This window comes from Delphinapterus leucas, chromosome 17 (assembly GCF_059928025.1).
Source record: "Delphinapterus leucas isolate spDelLeu-1000000601 "Yukka" chromosome 17, BTC_Dleu_Yukka2, whole genome shotgun sequence".
Classification (NCBI taxonomy): Eukaryota; Metazoa; Chordata; class Mammalia; order Artiodactyla; family Monodontidae; genus Delphinapterus; species Delphinapterus leucas.
The window spans coordinates 16129151-16151990 of NC_143145.1; the positions used below are offsets into that span (position 1 = coordinate 16129151).

Here is a 22840-nt window from a genome sequence, read left to right on the forward strand (position 1 = left end):
TGAAAACTGTTTTTCCCCCAAGGAATAAAACATTTATGCTTTTCTTATTTTGCTGCCAAATGAGAAACTTGCCAAATGTCCTCAACTGGATTTTGAAATTTAGAACTATCTAGTTAAAAAGTTCTGACGTGTCAGAATAGAGAACAGTTGAGAATCTCCTGTCCTTTCATTTGACTTACACATGACTTTTGGTTTAATTCACATCCTGACACAGAATTTAGAGATGCACATAAGAGTATGAGTTAGCAAGGATGTTTTACACAACACTGGAACTCATGACTTGTTACCAGGTATCTTTCTTATAAAGCTGGTCTTTTGGGGACATTATATACAAATCTGTTCTTCTGAAAGAACTCAAAACACATTGTTAAATTCTGCTTCACTTATATGACAGTTTTACTGAAAAAGTTGGTTGAAATAAAGTCTAACAGAGTTTCCAGTCCCCTCCCCTCCTTTTAAACACAAATCAAGTACTTTACTGGGGAAACTGTTAGCTCCTTTATGGGCTTAATGCTATGACTACATTTCTGTAAGATGTTTCCATCCCAGCCCTTCCAGAAATAAACAAAAACCTCCAGTTAATCAAGTCAAGGGATCAAAAGGCAACTAATCAACATGGAGCCACTTGCCCTCAGTAGTTCTGAGCGAGCTGGCCCTGCAGTACATCTCAGGGCCCAGAGCAGACACATGTTTCCAATGGTTGCTGGAGGGAACTCAGCCCAGAATAAGGGCTGAGAAAATTCAAATATGTAATAGCTTTGAAAACAAATCCTGAGATTTTCTTTTCACGAGGATGTAAAAAATAGTCATGAATATCATTAATTTAGTTAGTGACGGACTTCTATTGGAGCCTCCAACTCTGTTTTGGGCAGCAGTGCTGGTGCTAGAGAAATAGTCGCACTAATGATATTTGGCAAGCTTTCTCTACTTGGGGTTCGAACTGACCCAGCTTTTCTCCCCAGCTGGAAACTTGAGAATCTTGCTGACTCCACTTTAGGATTTCCATGATCAATGCCCTGGGAAAATGGTCTCAACATGCTACAAATATAACTTAAGCCACAATCTTGCTTAAATATTGCTAAATCGAACATGACAGGAGACATCTTTCTTGTTTGTTGACTTACTCTGTGTCAAGGACTCCATTTCAGAAATGTCTTTTAACTGTGAGGTTCTAGGCAAACAGCTTGAGGCGACCCATTCATCTTGGCACCTGGGCACTATGTTACAAAAGTGAAAAAACAGAGAGAATGTTTGGGAGTGGATAGAAAGCCATGATTAATTCCAGACGGTCCCTAGTGAATTAAAAGTGCCAAGGATAAAAAGCCCCTTAGTTTTCTCTTCTGGGAAGAATGCTGTCACCATTCAATAGGCAAGGGAAGTACAGTTAGTGAGAATTAAGAGCTGAGCTGAAGTTTTGGTAAAGTACTTTAAAAACACCTTTAGCGAAAACAAAAAGCCAACAAACTACTGAAAAATACAGGTGTTAGTATAGAGATCCCAAACATTCATTGGGAGAGACTATTAAATGTGATTAGCAAACCTTCCTTGAGAACACCTGTGAACTGATCACTACCAGCTTTAACCAGGCAAGGCATGACCACAATATACAGCAGACCAGAAGCAGCGACAGGCAAGTTTTGTTTTTTTAATATTTTTATTTTTATTATTTATTTTGGCTGGGCTGGGTCTTAGCTGCGGCACGTGGCATCTTTAGTTGCAGCATGTGGGATCTTTAGTTGCGGCATGCAGAGTCTTAGTTGCAGCATGCGGGATCTAGTTCCTGACCCGGGATGAAACCCTGCATTGGGAGCATGGAGTCTCACCCACCGGACTACCAGGGACGTCCCAAGCGATAGGCAAGTTTTACCTGGACTTATTAGAGTAGGAAGCATGGCAGTGTCCCACACCTAACCGGTGCCACCTCCTATTTTTTTTAACATCACTCCCCACTTCAAAATTTATACTCACCCTTCAGCTGTGTTTTTACTGTTTCCTAACTCCTACAGCTTTACATCCAATAAGACATCAGAGTCCTTTTGATTTTTTCATCCTAATGTCACTTAGGATGTCCCTTCCTTTCTACTCCCATCACCAGGATCCAAGCCTCCATGAGTCAGGCCCAGACTGCTCGGGTCACACTGACTCATGAAGATGATGCCTGCCTTTCACCTGGGCTCAAGAGCTTCAGCTACTGGTGTGTGCGCGTGTGTGTGTGTGTGTGTGTGTGTGTTTTGTGCTTTTTAAAATTAATTTTTTAACATCTTTACTGGAGTATAATTGCTTTACAATGCTGTGTTAGTTTCTGCTTTATAACAAAGTGAATCAGCTATACATATACATATATCCCCATATCCCCTCCCTCTTGTGTCTCCCTCCCACCCTCCCTATCCCACCCCTCTAGGTGGTCACAAAGCACCGAGCTGATCTCCCTGTGCTATGCGGCTGCTTCCCACTAGCTATCTATTTTACATTTGGTAGTGTATATATGTCCATGCCACTCTCTCACTTCGCCCCAGCTTACCCTTCCCTCTCCCTGTGTCCTCAAGTCCATTCTCTACGTCTGCATCTTTATTCCTATCCTGCCCCTAGGTTTTTCAGAACCATCTTTTTTTTGTTTTTTAGATTCCATACATATGTGTTCAGCTAATGGTTTTAACTCATCGTTTTAGCTCAATGAGTCATTAAGATAATGTGACTAATTACCAAATGATTAATTTTGAACTGGTGTCAGGGAATGGAATATAAGAGGCATCTTAAAATATCTGAGGGGCTATCATGGTAGTAAGCGTAATCTGCATTGCTCCAGAGAATAGTTTTGGTTTTTATTAATTGTAGTTGATTTACAATGTTGTGTTAGTTTCAGGTGTATGGAAAAGTGATTCACTTGTGTATTCTTTTTCAGATTCTTTTGTATTCTAGCTTATTACAAGATACTGAATATAGTTCTCTGTGCTATACAGTAAGTCCCTGTTGTTTATCTATTTTATATATAGTAGCGTGTATCTGTTAATCCCATACTCCTAATTTATCCCTCTCCCCCTTTTCCCCTTTGGTAACCACAAGTTTGTTTTCTATGTCTGTGAGTCTGTTTGTTTCATAAATAAGTTCATTTGTATCATTTTTAAAGATTCCACATATAAGTGATATCATATGATATTTGTCTTTCTCTGTCTGGCTTACTTCACTTAGTAGGATAATCTCTAGGTCCATCCATGTTGCAAGAATGGTCCATCCATCCATTCTTTTTTAAGGCTGAGTAGTATTCCATTGTATATATGTATTACGTCTTCTTTATCCATTCATTAGTTGATGGACATTTAGGTTGCTTCCATGTCTTGGCTATTGTGAATAGTGCTGTAATGAACATTAGGGTGCATGTACTTTTTCGAATTAGAGTTTTCGTCTTTTCTGGATATGTGCCCAGGAATGGAATTGCTGGGCCATATGGTAATTCTCTTTTTAGTTTTTTAAGGAACCTCCATACTGTTCTCCATAGTGGCTGCACCAATCTATATTCCCACCAACAGTGTAGGAAGGTTCCCTTTTCTCTACGCCTCCAGCATTTATTTGTAGACTTTTCTGATGGCCATTCTGACCAGAGAACAGTTTTTAATGAGACGGTTTACAAAAAGAAAAGCAGGTTCAGCTTTACATAAGGAAGGAGCAACTTTTAAATAAAATACTGGCAGAAAATGGAATGAGGTAACGAGCTCACCAACTCTATTAGTGTTCTGGCATAGGCTGGATAACCACTATTGCAATGTTGCAGAGATGATTCACATATCAGATCCTTCCAAATCTGAGATCTCACCGTTCCTTGTCTCTCATCTGTCCTCCTATATCCCTCCTGCCCACGGCTATTGGGGAGGATGAATTAAATGCCGTCTTGTAAATATCACACAGCCAGTGGTTCCCCCCCTTTGCTTATAGCAACGTTTCAAACACTGCTGAGCAGATCCACCTGTGAAACTTTAAAACAAAAATCTAGCTTTCCGGTTTTTAAAAAAAAATTATTTAATTTTGGCTGCATTGGGTCTTCATTGCTGCACGTGTGCTTTCTCTAGCTGTGGCGAGCGGGGGCTACTCTTGGTTGCAGTGCATGGGCTTCTTATTGCAGTGGCTTCTCTTGTTGTGGAGCACGGGCTCTAGGCACGTGGGCTTCAGTAGTTGTGGCGCACGGGCTTAGTTGCTCTGTGGCATGTGGGATCTTCCCGGACCAGGGATCAAACCCATGTCCCCTGCATTGGCAGGCGGATTCTTAACCACTGCGCCGCGAGGGAAGCCCTTTCCATTTTTTTTTACATCTACAGAATTAAATGTGAGGTCCTGACTATGCATTTTTTAAAAAATTTGTAATGTATCAAAAAATTGCCAGTCACTGGCTAACTGTAACAAATTTGAACATATAAATAGTACAGTAAAAAGTGAAAGTTCTTTTTTCTATACTTTTTTGCACTACAACTTGTTTTCCTTCATTTAATGTATTTATTTTAAAGCCCCAAAAGTGATTCTTATTATTTAAAATTAGTATTTATTTACTGAAGTGGTATTACCTGTACCTCACAAAATTCGAAAGGAACAGAAAGGTACAAACTAAATTTCCTTCCTTTCCCTAACCACGTTCCTTGCCCAGGAGGCAAGCCCTGTACTCTGTCTTCCGCAGGCCATTCTGCTCTGCAGCCAGGCTGGTCAACAGGATGAAGCCCACTGCTCAGCCCGAAGGTCCCCATCACCTACATGCTTCAGTGATATCTTTAACCACCCTTGCACAGAAGCTCTCTGCTCCAGCTGGCCTAACCTGAATCACCACGACAGGCAAGTCTCTGCCACTGATTCATTACTTTTAACAAGTTCTGTCTCATGCAAGGAGTTCATGGAGGCGTTTGGTTGGGGAATCCACAAAAATGATCATGGGAAAGTGCTGTGTGTGTGTGTACGTGTATGTACATGTTTCTGGGAGAGATCCTCAGAGGGACCCACAGACTGTCAGTGGTTAGAAAATGGTGTAATATAACGTTAGGACTGTAACAAAATTAAAAATCGCCTAGTCTATAATCTTCTCATTTTACAAATGAGGAAACTGAAGACCAGTAAACATTTCTTAATAGGCACAAATGAAACACAAGTGGGTAAATAAACTAACCAGAGATACACAGCTTATTGACTCTGGCTAAGATTCTTTAAACTCTGTCTTCGTTTACCATGAGGCTGGGACCAGAACCCGGTGTTCCCGACATCCAGCCTGGGCTCCTGCACCACACCATGAAATCCTGCCTCCCCAAAATGTCCTCCAATTGCTCTAAGCTCTTCCCTTTCTTCAAGGCCCAGCCGCTTTAAAACCTGGTCCAGTGGCCCTACCTGGCAACCAGCATTTACGAATGTCATTAAAAAAATAAGTTTCACTGAGGTAATTCACATACCACAGAATTCACCCCTTTCAAGGGTACAGTTCAGTGTTTTTAGTACACTTAGAGTTGTATAATCATCACCACTAATTCTAGAACATTTTCATCATCCCCCAAGTAAACGTCTTACCCACTAGTGGCCCACTCCCCTACCCCTCCCACCCACAAACCACTAACCCCCTTCTGCCTCTACAGGTTTGCCTATTCTGGGCATTTCATGAATAGAATCATATTAACATGTGGCCTTTTGGTCTAGCTGCTTTAACTCAGCATAAGGTTTTCAAGGTTCATCCATTTTGTAGCATGAATCAGTAGTTAATTCCTTTTTATCACTAAATAAGATTCCATTGTATGGATATACCATATGTTGTTTATCCACTCCTCATTTGATGGATATTTGCGTTGTTTCTACTTTTTGGCTATTATGAATAATGATGCTGTGAGCATTCAATGTACAAGTTTTTGTAGGGATATGTTTTCAGTTCTCTTGGGTATATACCTAGGAGTGGAACTGCTGGGTCATACAGTCTCTCTACATTTAACCTTTTGAGGAACTGCCAGACTGTTTCCTAAAGTGGCTGTACCACGTCACATTCCCACCAGCACTGTTCCAATTCCTCTGATCCTTGCCCCCACTTGTTAATGGATTACATCCATGCTACTGATCATGAAGTTGTATCTCACTGTATATATATTTTTAATTTGAATGTGGTTTTGATTTGTATTTCCCTAATGACTAATTTAAGCTGAACATCTTTTCATACGTGTATTGGTCATTGTATGTCTTCCCTGGAGAACTGTCTGTTCAAATCCTTTGCCCATTAAAAATCTGGACTAATATTTTATAAGACATCACTTGCTATTCAGTTTAAGTTTATGGGCCTAGGATTTTAGAAGCAGTCAGGGTCATTCACATTGTCCAGAAGGTTCTATCTTTTGGGAAACAATAAGAATTCCTCCCCATTGCTAATAAAGATTGACACTAGGCACAAATGTAAATAAACGACCTGTCGTTGGCACACTCACCTGCTTCCTACTTCCTGGTGCCTCGCTTCTAGGCTCTGAGTGACAAACCAATGCTGAGCACTTGCAATCAACATGCCGTTTTCCTAATTATAGCTGATTATCCTCCAGTTTTAGAATTAAGTCACACGGATTTAATTTATATACCCTGATTAAGGCGATGATCAAATCCTTACACATTTGCCTTTTGAAAAATGAATCATTATTAACCAAACTATCTCTCATTGGTGAAATTTAGGAACGTCGAAAAAGCGTAGGTGGCCTGGGAGGAAGGCACCCTGGAGGCAGAAGGGCCACATGTAGGAAGACTACGGACGCAGGGAGCTTTTTGCAGTCTCTTTCCTTTTCAATTTCTAAATTCGTAGGTTCTCCAAGTCTCAAATTTCTGTTCTCTCTAATGTTGGGGTAATTGTGACATGGTTAGGGAGAAGTGGCAGCTCCAGTGGTTTGTGTCTTTTAATTTGTGACATTCTGCTCCCCACTTCCCCCAAGGGCTCCGGGTGCTATTTGGGACCTAAACCCAAAAGCGTGAGAGGTAATGAGGGGTTTCAAAAGCAGCCTAATTAAATGATGATAGCATCTAACCTCTATTTTTGCTTTTCAATTTGTGCACTACAAAAGTAATGACAAAGGTAATGCACAGAGCAGCATTAGTCATAAAAGCCCAAAAGCGGACACAACCCAAATGTCTATCAATTGATGAATGGATAAATAAAATGTGGAATACTCATACAATGGAATATTATTCTGCATTAAAAAGGAGTGAAGTACTGATATATGCTACAACATGGTTGAACCTCAAAACATTATGCTAGTGAAAGAAGTCAGACACAAAGGACCATGTAGCATATGATTCCATGTATATGAAATTTCCTGAATAGGCAAATCTACAGAAACGGGTAGATTAGTGGTTGCCAAGGGCTGGGGGGAGTAGCAGGAAATGAGGAGTGACTGCAAATGGCCATGGGGTTTATTTGGGGCTGTGAAAATGTTCTAAAATCGATCGTGGTGATGACTGCACAACTCTGAATATATTTTTTAATATATGGTAATATAATACTGTTGAATTGTATATTTTTAATAGGTGAATGGTATGGCATGTGAATTACATGTCAGTAAGGCTGTTATTTTAAAAAGTAATACATAAACATTTTATAAAAGACTGAAACAATACAAGATATAGTAAAACAGAAGTTCCCTGTAAAGGTACTCTATTTTAGAATTTTAAATTATTATTATTACTATTATTTTGGCTGTGCCATGGGGCTTGTGGGATCTTAGCTCCCCAGCCAGGGATTGAACCCGGACCACGGCAGCGAAAGCGCTGAGTCCTAACCACTGGATTGCCAGAGAATTTCCAAGAATTTTAAATTAAAAGTTTGATTTTTCATTGAGTGCCACTGGTAAGCCTTGCACCAAAACCTAATGTTTGATTAGATCCTATAATAAGTTTCCTTGTGTTACTTTAATAAACTGTTGTTCTGAGGACCAGCTATTGGCAAAGCACACATTTTTACTAAAATTAACTAGAAATAGCACTTTGGGAACAAATCATAGTCTAGTACATTAAGGGGATGCCAAGGACCGTGGAATAAAACAATTCTACAGGATGGCTGAGAAATTTTTCTTAATTGGAGCTTTTTTTTTTTTTTTTTTTTTTTGCAGTAAGTGGGCCTCTCACTGTTGTGGCCTCTCCTGCTGTGGAGCACAGGCTTTGGACGCGCAGGCCCAGCGGCCATGGCTCACAGACCCAGCCGCTCAGTGGCATGTGGGATCCTCCTGGACCGGGGCACGAACCCACGTCCCCTGCATCTGCAGGCGGACTCTCAACCACTGCGCCACCAGGTAAGCCCGCTTTTTTTTTTTTTTTAAACAGTCCCACCTCCTCATCCCACCCTTTTAACTGAGCAATAATTTGACTAAAAGTGCCAAAATACATCTCAGGGATTTATCCATGATAAGAGACCACAGTAAATGAATGAAGGTGTTAACACCATGAAGGGAGAGAGAAGCATTCACGATGCTCACCTTTATGATACGGATGTTGAGCATGTATCTCATTCTCTAGGAACCACCTTCTAGAGGCATCTGAAGGAGCAGCAGCTTTCTTTTCTGATTTCAAATGGAAGTCTTGTTCTTCAGCTTCCTCCCACTAAATACAAATAAATGAAAAAAAAATCCCACAAATTTGTGCTAATGCAAGTTCCTATAGTGAAGTAGCCCCTTTTGTCTTCTCTACTTTATATTTCCAAGGCACGTAGGATTTATTTGGTATTAGGGAATTTGGGTGCCTGTCTTGGCTCAAGGCTGTTGAAGAACCTTGAAAGCAGAGGCACTTCTGATGTCCCTACTATTCAATTCCTCAGAGTGCCATACAGGTCCCAACTGTCACTGAAATAATTCATTTCAATACATTTCAGATCTCAAACCTTATGGGATTGAGTTTTTAAAATTAATGGATGGAAAGGTATCCATGAGAATGAAAGACATGCTCCAGGAAATAGTGCAGAAAGGTTGAAGGGGGCAGTTTTTCTGATGACCTTGGAGCCAGGATACCAACCGTGGACTGCCCACCTCCAGACTTTTCATGTGAAAAAGAAAAATACTTCTATCTTGCTTATAGTTACTGTTATTTTGGTTTTTGTTACTAATAGCTACATATAATTCCTAACTGTTCAAAGTCTTTTACGTTGCTAGTATAAAAAATTAGGTAAATTAAAGTAGTAATATTATACAATCAGCTAGAACAAATCCACGAGGTTGGGAAGTTGAGACACTAATGTAACTGAGAAAGACACTTAGTCATTCTTAGGTGGCATCAACATTGGACTTCTCTGAGCACTATGTATTAAAATTAGATCATCTTTAAGATCTTTTCAAACACAAATTATGTGGTTTGATGCTATTGCCATTTGATTATGTACTATTTCAAGATGTAAATGATTAATAACAAGAAGTTTGTAACACCATTCTTACCTTTTTAGCTTCCTCCTCCATCACTGCATTTAATACTTCCATTTCTTTCTTTCTGTTTTTCCGAAGCAGTTTGGCTACTTCCTGGTAACATTCATTTCGGTGTAGATCATCGCATCTTTGTTTATGTAAAGCCTGAATTCGCCAGTCAGTATTTAGACATGCTTGTTCAGCTTTTGCCAAATTTTCTTCAATTAACTAAGAACAATTCGTAAATTTCAGAAACAAGTTTAGACTACATAAAATACGGTATGTCCATTCAACGTATCCAAGTGTCCAGGACAGATGTTCACAACCCTGGTTGCATATTAGAATCAGTGTTTAAAACAAACTGATGTCCAGGCTCCACCACAAACCAACTAAATCAATCTCTTTATCAGCTGGATATTGGTACTTCTAGAAAGCTCTTCAAGTGGTTCTAATGTATAGCCAGGGTTGAGAACTTCTAGGCTAAGGGATGGGTGGAATTAAACAATTCCTATTTTCAGTCCTTTGAAAAGGAGTCAGATGAACCTATTTTTACAGACTGGACAAAAGCCTATAAGGAAAAAAAAAAGGGGGAGGGGATATTCTGGGGGGGAAGCCAAGGGACAGAACAGAAGGTAGGGAAATATTACACTATTCCTGGCTTTTGGAACAGGGCCAGGCCCTGCCACAGACCCACTTAACATTTCGTTAAAGGGATAATTGACAAAGTTCTATGCTGAAGCCCTCAAATTCTATTTCCATTCATTTAAGCCAGCATTTCTGAAAGGATACTCCGCAAGAAATTCTATAAAATAAGTTTAAGAAAATTTCTTAAAGATTCACAGTGTGCCATATCCTCAAGCCTGGCATGGAAAAACCTAACTTTAAGACAGCACTTTCAATACTTGTCATCCCCATTTTATTTAATACTAGTTGTTGATATTCTACAGAATACACTTTGGAAACGCTGGCTTATATACCAGGCAGAGACCTGATGTTTTGCAACTAATCCACTCAGGGATAATTTCGGAGACTTAACAATGTAGGGCACTAAAATTTATAAAGTTATTCCCTATGTATTTTCTTCCAAGTCTTGAAATTCTCTAAGAGTATAAAAGACACATGTATATGGCTGTCAGTGAAGTAAGTAGCCTCTAAATAAAATAATGTGAATTTCTAGGAACTGTGATAACTGAAGCAAAGAAACAAATTAACTTTATAGAGTTCAATATTAAATTCCTTCTTTTAAAAGAATGGCAGATGGTAATTCCTCCTTCTATAGAGACACGAAATTTATCATATTTTTACCTTCTGAGTTTTTTGGTTCTGAGTTTGATCTGTTCCTATCGGTCTATGAAACATGTGTTCTTCAAGATCCACTTTTCGTTTATTGGCGTCTGCATCTTCTCTCATTTCTTTTGCAATAGCTTCTTGATTTCTAGTGAGATTCTGTTAAAGAAATCATTTTAAAAAAAATCACCAATCCATATAATAATGAAGCTAGAACACAAAAACGTCTTTGCTCTTTTTCAGAATACCAAAACTAATCATCTAATTTTCAAAGTAAAGCAAACAGTGGTGACATCAGTGGAAATAAGAGTAAGGACCTCTGAAAATTCTCTCATCTATAAAAGCACTGAGATCACTGGCAAAACAAACTTTTTTCAGAACTCTGGAAATTAACTGAAGGCTTACAGCAATCTGGGGAGCATTTATTCATAAAAGTGGCTGAATCTTAGTAAGAAAGACGAACTTTATGGCATTTTAAACTTGCATTATTCCTATTCCATGCCACCCCTAAGCTCTGCCATTAGCTTTGAAAATCATTAGCCTGGCAGCCAATGGAGGGGACAAAATGGAGTTTAGGTCCTTGTAACTCCCATTCCCAGAGAACTGCCATCATCTGACTTGGAAGACCGCACTTTCAAGGCTGTTTTTATTTGACCTGACTCATAACTCACCTGTAGCCTTTTCCCTGGGGATGTCTGCTGAAAACAATCAGGGGAAACTGTTGGACATCGTGACTGTCCAAGGCAGTGGATCACAGAGCAAACAACAGGCCAATCAAAAAGCTTTGTAGGAAAAGCTGGGGAATCAGATACCTATAGGGGGCTCTGAAATGCTCCAATAGATTCCAGGGACTTCAGAAGGCCGTGTGCATGTGTAAACAATGTGCACGTGCCAAGGGCTGTGTGAATGCTCAGACCTGAGAAGGTCCTAAGCGCTCAGCTCTGGTGAACTGAGGTTTTGCAACATCAGGAAGTGAAATCTAAGAGAGTTGTAAACTATCTGAGTGTTGAAAGTATGCCCGAAAATGATGCACACGGTGCCTCTCGGCAAAGACTAGAGGCTTTCTGGTTCAAGGGATCTAAGGAAATCTCTGTCTAGTCACCAGGCTACCTGAGTAGAGACTTCCGTGGCTACGCATGACAAAGAATACTTTACAGAGTAATTCAGAAAAGTCACTAAGCAAAGAAACAACAAGAAACCCTTAGGAGAGAAAAGAATGTGATTTCCAGAAATGTCCTCTTACTTAAAATAGCTAGTTTTCAACAAAAAATTACACGATATAACAAAAACCAAGGAAGTATGGCCCTACATGCTTTAAACAGACATTAACCACATGATCTCCAAAGAAGATACAAAAACGGACAATGAACATATGAAAAGGTGCTTGATATTAGTCAACAGGTAAACAACAAATGCTAATTGAGGAACATTCTACAATATATCTGGCCTATATACTTCAAAAGTATAAGTGTCATAAAATATAAAGACAAGACTCAGGAATGGTTCCAACTGAGAGGAGAATAAAGAGACATGACAACTGAAACAAATGGAGTAGCTTAGATTTTCTTTTGCTATAAAAGGCATGTTTAGGACAACTGCTAAAATGTGAATACGGTTTATACAACAGATAATAGTATGTTAATGTGCTGATTTTGATCACTGTACTGTGACTATGTAATAAGGATTTCTTGTAGAAAATATACAATGAAGTATTCAGGGGTAAAAGAGCATAATGTCTGCAACTCAAACAGCTCAGGAAAAAAAATGTGTGTGTGTATAGACAGAAAGAGAAGGATAATGCAAACTTAGCAAAATGTTAATATTTGAGAATCTGAGAGAAGAACACTTTGAAATTTTTAGTATTTTCTTGCAAAATTTCTGTTAATTCTGAAATCATGCCCCCGGTGCCACCACTCCACCTCCCCCGCAGAAAAGATAGTAAAAAATAACCTCAAGCTTAGTTCAAATGAATGAATTCTAATTCAAAATCATAGGAGACTCAGTGTAAATTCCTGGGGCTCAGATTTAGAAAAAGTTCAGTGTAGGAACTTAAAGTGTTGTAGTTATGAATGGATGCTATGTTTTACATCTTATTTAATGTGAGCAACAAACAATCATATGCACGTTACCTGTTACGTATTTGTAGTTATCGCTAATTTCAAACTCAGTCTGACTTTAAGAGGACTGAAGGAAGTGAAAACGTGGTTTCAACATTAAATAAATGAGGAACATAATGCTTTTCCCCAACAAAAAATATCTACAGCAGGAAGAAAGTTTCCAGTGTCTTGGAAACTGAATTATACGTGCTAAAGTAGGTCCTTGCTGATTTGATTCCAGAAGATTCAAATTTCGAGTGCTTTACAGCTCTTACCTGACTTACCTTGTAGGATCTTTGTGAAGTACTGGGTTAATTTTGCAGTCACTATTACACAGATATGAGAAAACTTAGTAAGTTAGTAAAAGATCCTGAGGCAAAATCTGGGGCTTACATCTGGTGCTTCAGACACTAGACTAAGTTGTTAAGAGAAACATGAATTAAAGAATTACAACAAACTGTGCATTCAGACATTCTGGCTACCTTACAATCCTGGATAACACTATACTCTTCTTGAAAAAAAAATAATAAAATGAACATTAAAAAACCTTGAATAAACTGTCTAAAAAGAGTTCGTACAAACTCTGCTTTTCTTATATTGGAGGTTGTTGATTTATACCTTCTCGTGAAGCCTTTTTTGTGGTTCGAGCTCCAGATGTCTCATTTCTAGGTCTTTGGCAGCAATTTCTCGACCTCTCATACGTACCTACGGCCAAGTAACAAACTGTGAATACCGAAAATAATTTAATAATAATAGATTAAGTAATCTTGATATATGAACAACCCGCTAAATGCATTTAAAATAAGAGGGATTGGGTTTTTGAAACCAGAGTAATTGCCAATCTATTAACATTCACTGTGGAATCTAGAAATAACGTCTGAGTTAAAGTTAAGCATAATTTTCTAAAAAAGAAAACACAATTACCATATGCTCATCTGCCCAGAATGGGAGAACAGATGGCACTTCTTTCCATAGTACATTAGCCATATTATGAGTTAGAAAAACTTGAGCAATTTCAATTCACAGTGGATAAAAATACAAAATGTTTAAACTTATTCGATATAACATTTATTTAATGTTCTTTTTGATTAAACTTCTATACTTTTCTAAATTCGGTTTGGCAACTAGTAATTTCAAGTTAAAATTTACTGTGCACTGTTCAACCTGTACGTGCCCTGCTTGGACTTAGCCAATTTAAAGTTCACCTTTCTCAAAATCTGATTACTTGGGAGCTTTTCAGTCCTATACACTAGAGGATTTGGATCAGGAACTCTTTAGATAGAGACTCCTGGGAACTGTCTTAAATACTTGGCTGCCTAAAATGCTCATTCTTTAGGAGTGAGAATAACATGATATGTGTTTCAGAACAAAACAAAACAAACTATAACCCATGAGGCATCTAACCTAATCATCGCATCCAACCAGTAAACGGTTAATGGTTGCATTACTACTTACACGCATAAGGCAAAGTGTTAGATATTGTAGACAAACTATCAAATACATATAATCAGAGAAACAAACAGTAAAAATTAGAGTATAGTGGGATGTGCAAGGACATGCATCCAAGGAGTAAAAAAACCACGGACGGAAAACCAGTTCACCTTAAATAGGTTCCCGAGAAAGCAGTTAGCTCAGAGGTGGGGATACTTGAGTTGATGAGGCAAGAGTAGTTATAATGCTAAGAGGTGGAGGAGATGTTTGGCATAGCAAATAATGCTTTTTAGGAATTTCAATTACAGAAGCTCTTGTGCTCATGAATTTTCAGAGATACAAACAGCTATGTACCAGAGCAAAACAGATCAACTTTGCTTGCTACTAACAGATGTCTGTGTCACTTGTACGTGTCACTTTGGACTCAAGCTGCCTTTCCTGCTGGCGCCTGAACGGTGAGTAGAGGAGCTTCTGCTATTTAGCAGGGCCAGAGCTCACTATCAGACCAGGGAGACGGAAGGGCAGGAGGCTGGAATGGGAGGCAGAGGCCAGATCGTGCCACTGAAAGGACTTGACAGGATTCTTTCACCAAAAAAACTGCCTTCCACTATCTCAAAGGGGTTTGGAATAAAGAGATCAGAGTTCTAAGACTGTATTACTTTTGGGGAAGAACACAGATTTTCTAGAATAATGAATTACCAACCTCATTTACTAGATGAGATAGTTAAAAGAAATCATGGATTTTAAAAACCAACTTAAAGTTAATTGGCTTTAAAAAAAACAAAGTATTATCTCATGCTATAAAAAGAGATAATAGATTATTAATATAGATGAATGAAAATCTTAAGAAAAATTTAAATATTTACTACTTTATCAAAAGCAGGTTTGAAACTCCTTAATTAGTTTACTAATTCAATGCAATCCTAATAAAAATTCCAATAGGATGGGGGGGTTCAGAGAGAGGGAGGGAGGGATAAAATTTTCAAAGTCTATTTGAAATGATAAACATTTGAGAATACTGAAGAAAGCTCTTTTTTTTTTTTTTTTTTGCGGTACGCGGGCCTGTCACTGCTGTGGCCTCTCCCGCTGCGGAGCACAGGCTCCGGATGCCAGGCCCAGCGGCCATGGCTCACGGGCCCAGCCGCTCCGCGGCATGTGGGATCTTCCCGGACCGGGGCACGAACCCGTGTCCACCTGCATCGGCAGGCGGACTCTCAACCACCGCGCCACCAGGGAAGCCCCCAAGAAAACTCTTGAAAAGGCACACTAATTATGGTAATTAGGCCTAATTAGTAAAACATTACACAGGTGTTATTCACACAGTGTGGTACTGGCTTAGGAATAGACAGCAAAGGAGGAGATCAAGTTTATAAGGGAACTGAACATTTAATAACCATCAGCTGGCAAAATGACTTCGCTAATATTCAACAAATGCTGCTGGGAAAATTGACTTGCCTTTGGAAAGAAGTAAGTTTGGTTCCTAACTCATTCCTTACATTCAATTTTCAGACACATCAGGGGCTGGCAAACTTTTCCTGTAAAGGGTCTCAGAGTTAAATACTGAGGCTTTGTGGGACATCGTTTGTGTCAGCTATTCACCTCTGCTGTTGTAGTGCGAAAGCAGCCAAAGAAATATGTAAACAAATAAGTGTGATCGTTTTCCAATAAAACTTATTTATGGTCACTGAAATTTGAATTTCATGTTTTAAAAATTTAATATAATTTTCATGTCATGAATTATTATTCTTTGATTCCGATTTTTTTTAACCACTGAAAATGTTAAAACCATTGTAACTCACGAGCCTTAACAAAACAGGTGGTGGGTCAGATTTGCTGGCACACAATAATCTGCTGACTCTTAGGGACTTCCCTGTGGCGCAGTGGTTAAGAATCCGCCTGCCAATGAATGGGACACGGGTTCAAGTCTTGGTCCGGGAAGATCCCACATGCCGCGGAGCAACTAAGCCTGTGCGCCACAACTACTGAGCCCACGCTCTACAGCCCGCGAGCCACAAGTACTGAGCTCGCATGCCACAACTACTGAGGCCTGCGCGCCTAGAGCCCATGCTCCACAACAAAAGAAGCCACCGCAATGAGAAGCCCGCGAACCTCAATGAAGAGTAGCCCCCACTCGCCACAACTAGAGGAAGCACGCGTGCAGCAACAAAGACCCAACACAGCCATAAATAAATAAATAATTAAAAAGATGATCAAAGATTAAAAAAAACAGAAAACTACAGAACTAGAAGAAAATAGGCATAAGTGGTAATATAACCTTAAATGGGAAGGTTAATTAACATGACAGAAAACCTAGAAGTCATAAAAAACTAATGAAGTTGGTTATCCAAAAATTAAAATATTTTACATAATGAAAAAAAGACACTGCAAACATTCTTAAGAGTCAAGAAACACAGACTGAGCAAAACATTCTCAACAGACAAAAGGATTAATGCCCTGACTATGCTGTGAGGCAAGCACTATAGCCACATATAACTGCTGAGTCACTTAAAATGTGATAGTCCTAATTGAGGTGTGCTACAAGTATAAACTATTAGATTTCCGAAGACTTCGTACAAACAGAAGGTAAAACATCTCAATGACAATGTATACTAATTACATACTGCAAAGGTAACTTCAGATATACTGAGTTAAATATTATTAAAATTAATTTCACCTGTTTCTTCTTTTTAATGTGGCCATTAGAAAACTTAAAATTACCCATGTGGCTCACATCATATTTCTATTGGACACTGCTGCGCCAAATGATAAAAGAGCCTGTGTAAATTGGTAAGAAAAAGAGTAACTTGGTAGAAAAATGGAAAAACGATTTAGATATGCAATTTTTAGTTCTACAAACGAAGATAAATAAATGAAGAGACTGGGCTTCCCTGGTGGCGCAGTGGTTGAGAGTCCGCCTGCCGATGCAGGGGACACGGCTTCGTGCCCCGGTCTGGGAAGATCCCACATGCCGCGGAGCGGCTAGTTCCGTGAGCCATGGCCGCTGAGCCTGTGCGTCCGGAGCCTGTGCTCCGCAACGGGAGAGGCCCGCGTACCCCCCGAAAAAGTAAATATAAATAAATAAATAGACAGTTAACCTATCACCTATCAGACTGACAAATATTAAGACTGATGCACTCCAAATTGACTAGGGTATCGGTACTCTTATATATATATATATATTTTTTTGTGTGTGTGCGGTACGCGGGCCTTCCACCACCGTGGCCTCTCCCGCCGCGGAGCACAGGCTCCGAACGCGCAGGCCCAGCAGCCATGGCCCACGGGCCCAGCCACTCCGCGGCACGCGGGATCCTCCCGGACCGGGGCACGAACCTGCGTCCCCCACATCGGCAGGCGGACCCCCAACCGCTGCGCCACCAGGGAAGCCCGTACTCTTATATTCTTAAAATACCTAAGTGGATTCATTTTTGGAGGACAATCTGGCATACCTTGGAATTTATTCAACAAAAATATGTGTGCAACTACTCAAAGATCTGTACCGAGAATGCACGATCTAGCAGTGTTTTGTACAGCAGAATACTGCAAACAACCTAAATGTCCAACGGCAAAGGGTTAGTTAAGTAAACTATGACATGTCCATATAATGGAATACTATGCAACCATAAAAAAGAGAAAGATATATAGCCATTTTAAAATAATTTATCTCTGGGGATGAGATGAGAGAAGAGTGGAGAAGGTCCATTTTAACTCCATATATTTTATAATGGAAATCTTTCCAGAGTGGCGATGTGTAAATTTTTATATTAAAAAGGAGCATTTCCCTTACTTCGCAATTAACTTCATGCTTAATTGATACTTCTCTAAAAGAGACAGTCATCAAGGACACTCGTCAACCTGACCCATCTTCCTGGCATTTCTAAAACATTTAGCCATTAATGAAATATAAAAGAGAATAAGAATAGCTGGGGGCAGGGCAGAATTACATAAAACTAAAGGGGCTGTTTAGTATCCCTTGTGAACTCTAGGAATATTATTTAACTTGAAGGTGTTCGTTACATTTAAATAAGAGTTAATGGAGATAATGTATGAGAACTAAGAATAATAAACCTTTCTCTCAATTTCATCATCCAGTCTTCTTAGCTCCATTTCGCGCTGTTCTTGCTGAAGCTGCAGAAGACGCCTTCTTGCAGCATCTTGTAAGTGCACTTCCTTTACTTTCAACTCTCTTTTCACAGCAGCTAGTCTTAAACACAAAATACATCAAGAGGAATAAATAAAATCATTTCCCAATATATATTTAAATGGAAAAATACTATGTTTCACAACAATGAAAGGCCTGCCACCTATTTTGGTCCGCTTTCCCAATTCAGCTGGTGCCATCATAACATGGGTTTTTATAATATATAAATGAAAACGCTCAATTACAAAACAAGCCTGCATCCATGAAAATGACAAGTCCACATGCAACTGGCTATTTCTTCATACTCAAAAATTCTCTTTAACAGGTCCACTACTCAGATCACCTCAATACAATTAATATCCTTTATCTGAGAAAAGGCGGCCCCCAAATACTCCAATGTTACCAAAGATTACGTATGCTTGTTCTTTTAGAATTTTAGAAGGCTGATGGCTCAGTTCAGTAATTTTTTTAAATTCACACCAGAAATCTGTTTCATAGTCCTATCCAAAAATAAGAATCAACAAATACTTACAGAAGTGATTTTCCCAACAATTAGCCTTAATCTCAATGCTTATCCCATGATCTTAACTAATTTAAACATTTTGCCTTATTAATGTATTATTGAATAAGCATTTAATACTTCTTTTCCTGTCCTCCAAAGTATGAAATGTACAATGAGACAATCATTTTATGTTTCATTTTCAGGTCACACAGATATGTTTAAAACACAATTTAAAAAATTATACTCCACTAAAGATGATTTACCCAGCATTGTGCTGCTAGGCATTTCTGCCCACCGTAAAAGGTACCTTAGATCTTGTATTACTTCTGAATAATCAGAGCAAGTTATATTATACCCAGTATAGCTTTAGAATTACAGTTTACTATATGCCAATTTTTTGAAAAATATATTATAATTTCTTTTTGTTAGCTTAAACATTTGTTTAATGGAAATAGCAGAGCTGGGTAATACTATACCAAGTGAAACTGTATATAATTATATATAATTTCATAATAATGAAAGAAATAAAAATTATTAAAATAACTCAGATGTCCAGCTTTTTTCAAAGTGTTAAACATACTTTTGTCTTTGCTGTATCATCATCTCCTCCTCTTGTAAGAGCGTTTCTCTCCTTGTTTCTTCAGCTTTACGAAGCGGTTCCTGTTTTTGGTACCAAGCTTCATCTTCAACTCTTTGCTGGTCTACTTCAGCTTGCATGTCTTCAACTGCCTGCCTAGAGTAGATAATATTTATTATTATAACAAAACGCAAATAAGAAAACTGAGTAATTTAAGTCCAAGAACGAACAAAACACAAAATGTATACCTCAATAACATGTAACTGTTTTACTTCCATATGCAAGAATACCTTTAAAGATATTTCCATCCTTCAAACTCTGATTTTATACAACTTAATAATTTACATGTCTTTTTCATAAAAATTTTGATTATAATAGATTTTGTTTTTATCAAAGAACAACCGTTGCATGATTACCTCTCTTTTAAGTAATCCAGTTCATCATCCCTTATTCTTTCTCGTTCCTGTGTCTGACAGTCCACAATAAACTTTGGATATTGATTAAATACTGGGTATTGCCCTTTTGTCAGTGCCACAAAAACATCAAGCATGCTGTCTGGATGAATATCAGTGGGCGTGGTATCCATGAGACGATAAACTTCTCTAATTACAGCACTTATATCCAGGTTATTCCGATGGTGAAAAAAATACTGTAAGGAAACTTCGTGTTTAAATTGAGATTGACCTAGTAAAGCAATTAAGGTAGAACTAAAACGAGTTTAAACACGTAAATGTGAATTTATCTTTAAGAGGATTTTTTTTTTTTTGCAAATTCACTGAAGCGTTCCATAACCCAAGTTTTAAAATGAAGATCCAGTTTCATATTTAGAAGAATAAATTTATACAACCACATTATGAAATTTTGAAATAAAACTTTTAAAATGTTAACTCAAAATGAAGGCTTCCTTCATAATAGAAGACTGCTTCAACAACGAAATAAATTCTTCTACTGGAATTTTTTTCTTCAAAATTCAAAATAAGTAAATTCAAAACTAAACTAGCCTTTGAAAATAACCTTGATTTTTTAAAAATATCTGACATGTTTCCACATTATCTTGTTCTGCTGGTAGATCCAAATTCTAGTATATATACACACATCCATACATAGATGTACACATCTTGTGATCATGAAGTACAAATAGAGTTTAATTTGATAGGAACCACAAAATAAGTAACAAACAAACAAAACCAACTTAATTCATCCTGTTACCAAAAGAACCTCTCCCTTTAAAAGCTACCTCTAACGCTTTCTTTCAGCCACTGGCCTCAAAATTCTCCTAGTTCCCATTCTGCATGTGTAATAAGTATCCAGATTATCGCAGACCAGCTGGGTCACTGATAAAATCATGCACAGAATAAACAACGACCCAACTGTTAAACATCCTTTAAACAGGCAAAAAGCACAAAGCTCCAATATTATCATGATTCTTCTCCGAAGCTATGATTTTGGGACTAGTAGTCAAGCTATGACTGACTACAGCTATGTAAGGGCCAGGAGGCAGTGGTATAACTTATTCTCCGCTATATTCTTACCACCTGGCACCAGTACCTGACATATAGTAGGTACTCAATAAATACGTGGATTTTTAACTGAAATAAATGAAATTTGAGAACCACTACTTAAGAACAAGGATATGTACCTCAAAATCATCTTTAAGATTACAGTTGAGCAAAGGAGCTCTAGAACATATGTTGTAGGCCACAACAGTCATCAGGAGGAATGAAGGATGGTTGGAAAAGACATTATCGAATAATTTTAGCCACTCCTCTCTGGTCAGTACTTCCGAGAACACAGTTTCAAGAAGAGGCCAGGCATACAGCTAAAATAAATAAGAAAAAATGTATTAGTTCTTGAGGGAAAAGTCGTAACAGCCATTGCTAATATGCTCATTTGGTTTAGATACTAAAATCATTATATTAAGAACATAACTATGGAAAGAACTACTCTAATTTGGGCTCTTCTTTACAGACTTTCAGGAAAGCAGTTTAATGAAGAAAAAAATGGAATACTATTAAAAGTATAACAGTAGTATGTTTATTATATTCTTTCAAGAAAATACCGTCTTATTTATACCAGAACCAATGCTAGCTTCCAAAATAAGTTGTTATTCTAAAAACCTTACGTTTCTTACCTGGGAAGTGATATCATGATTTATGAAGTGTTGCAGGAGTTCCTTGTCATGAAATGCCAAAACATTTTCTATCATACTAAGAATATTGATAGGAGGATTAGGAAAATATTCAAACCAGTGTTGACACCAATTGACTATGAAGAAAAAAATTGAAAATTTACCTTTACCTTTCTATATCATCAAAGAGCTTTGCAGTTCTTAAATGTATCCACTCTTTATATCCTCAACATGCCCATTAATAAGGAAAACATAACTCTTTAAACTCTAGAACAATAGATTTTAAAACTCCATCATGTTACCGCGGTATTTTAGGCTTAGAGAATATTCCCGTTTCTTCAGAGCAGTCAATGAGAAAGTGTCAACTAAAACAAACCAACCTTCCCGAAGTATTCCTGGTGGCAGCTATGAGGCTCTGCTTCCTGCTGGCTTGTGTGCCGCGTGTATCTAGATTTCTCCTGGTTAACAAAATGACCCTCCTCAAAAAGGTCCCTATTTAAGTCTTTGATAAAATGTGATCAATGTTAAATGGCAATCTCCTCAAATCTACTAAAATTCATTCCTAATTAAAGAGTCCCATTTCTAGGAAAAGACTGTTCTATAGCTATGGTAACAGGCAGTCACCAGGACTGGTTTTAAATCTAACTGATCAATGACAACTTGTTTCAGTAAACTTGACTTTGAAAACCAACCGATCAGTGACAGCTGCAGCAGTGTCCTCTGAAAGTCAGCCAGTAGAAAGGAGAATCCATTCCACTGAAGAGGCTTCTAAGGCTGACTTTAACTCAGTCTCACTAGTAACCAGCACAACCCCCAAAACATTCTTTTCCAAAAACCCTAGGAAGATGATCAGTTTCATTGCTCAATGAACCTATGTCTAACCACCACAACTTTCCATAATTATTAAATTCAGATTTTTTATTTTAAATACTGAGCTGGGGTTTCATGTTTTGACGATAAGATCTTTCTCAAATTAGCAAATGGTCTGATCAGAATATTGGATTACATATGGTTTATTCCATTATTTCATTTATTAGTTAAGTATTTAGATTTGAGTTAATATTTAAGTCATAAATAAAATCTTGCAAAAACTAAGCTTTAAAAGAAACATTTCAGCTTCTTTATAAGTTATGCTCTTAATAAGTTATGCTCTTATGCTTATAATAAGTTATGCTCTTAATAAGTTAACTTTAACAGAAAAATCCAACCTCTCCTAAGTAAGTACCTATGATGTCCCAGACACTGCTAGTTTTGGGAATTTTAAAACACCACACACATACACAAAGCCCTCTTATATTTAATCTTCATCA

General features: G+C 38.2%; 1 protein-coding gene across 2 annotated transcripts in view; it reads right to left on the reverse strand.

The window, feature by feature from the left end:
* TBC1D31 (TBC1 domain family member 31) overlaps positions 1–22840 on the reverse strand; it is a 61885-nt gene that overhangs the window by 1550 nt on the left and 37495 nt on the right. For both annotated transcript variants that reach the window (XM_022554004.3, XM_089898756.1), the window contains 10 exons: positions 21534–21667; positions 21042–21221; positions 19819–20051; positions 19406–19558; positions 18251–18386; positions 13373–13459; positions 10677–10817; positions 9405–9599; positions 8457–8580; positions 1125–1217 (listed from right to left, as the gene is read on the reverse strand). In XM_022554004.3, the coding sequence (XP_022409712.1) occupies positions 1125–1217; positions 8457–8580; positions 9405–9599; positions 10677–10817; positions 13373–13459; positions 18251–18386; positions 19406–19558; positions 19819–20051; positions 21042–21221; positions 21534–21667 (1476 nt within the window). The remainder of the gene's footprint in view (positions 1–1124; positions 1218–8456; positions 8581–9404; positions 9600–10676; positions 10818–13372; positions 13460–18250; positions 18387–19405; positions 19559–19818; positions 20052–21041; positions 21222–21533; positions 21668–22840) is intronic.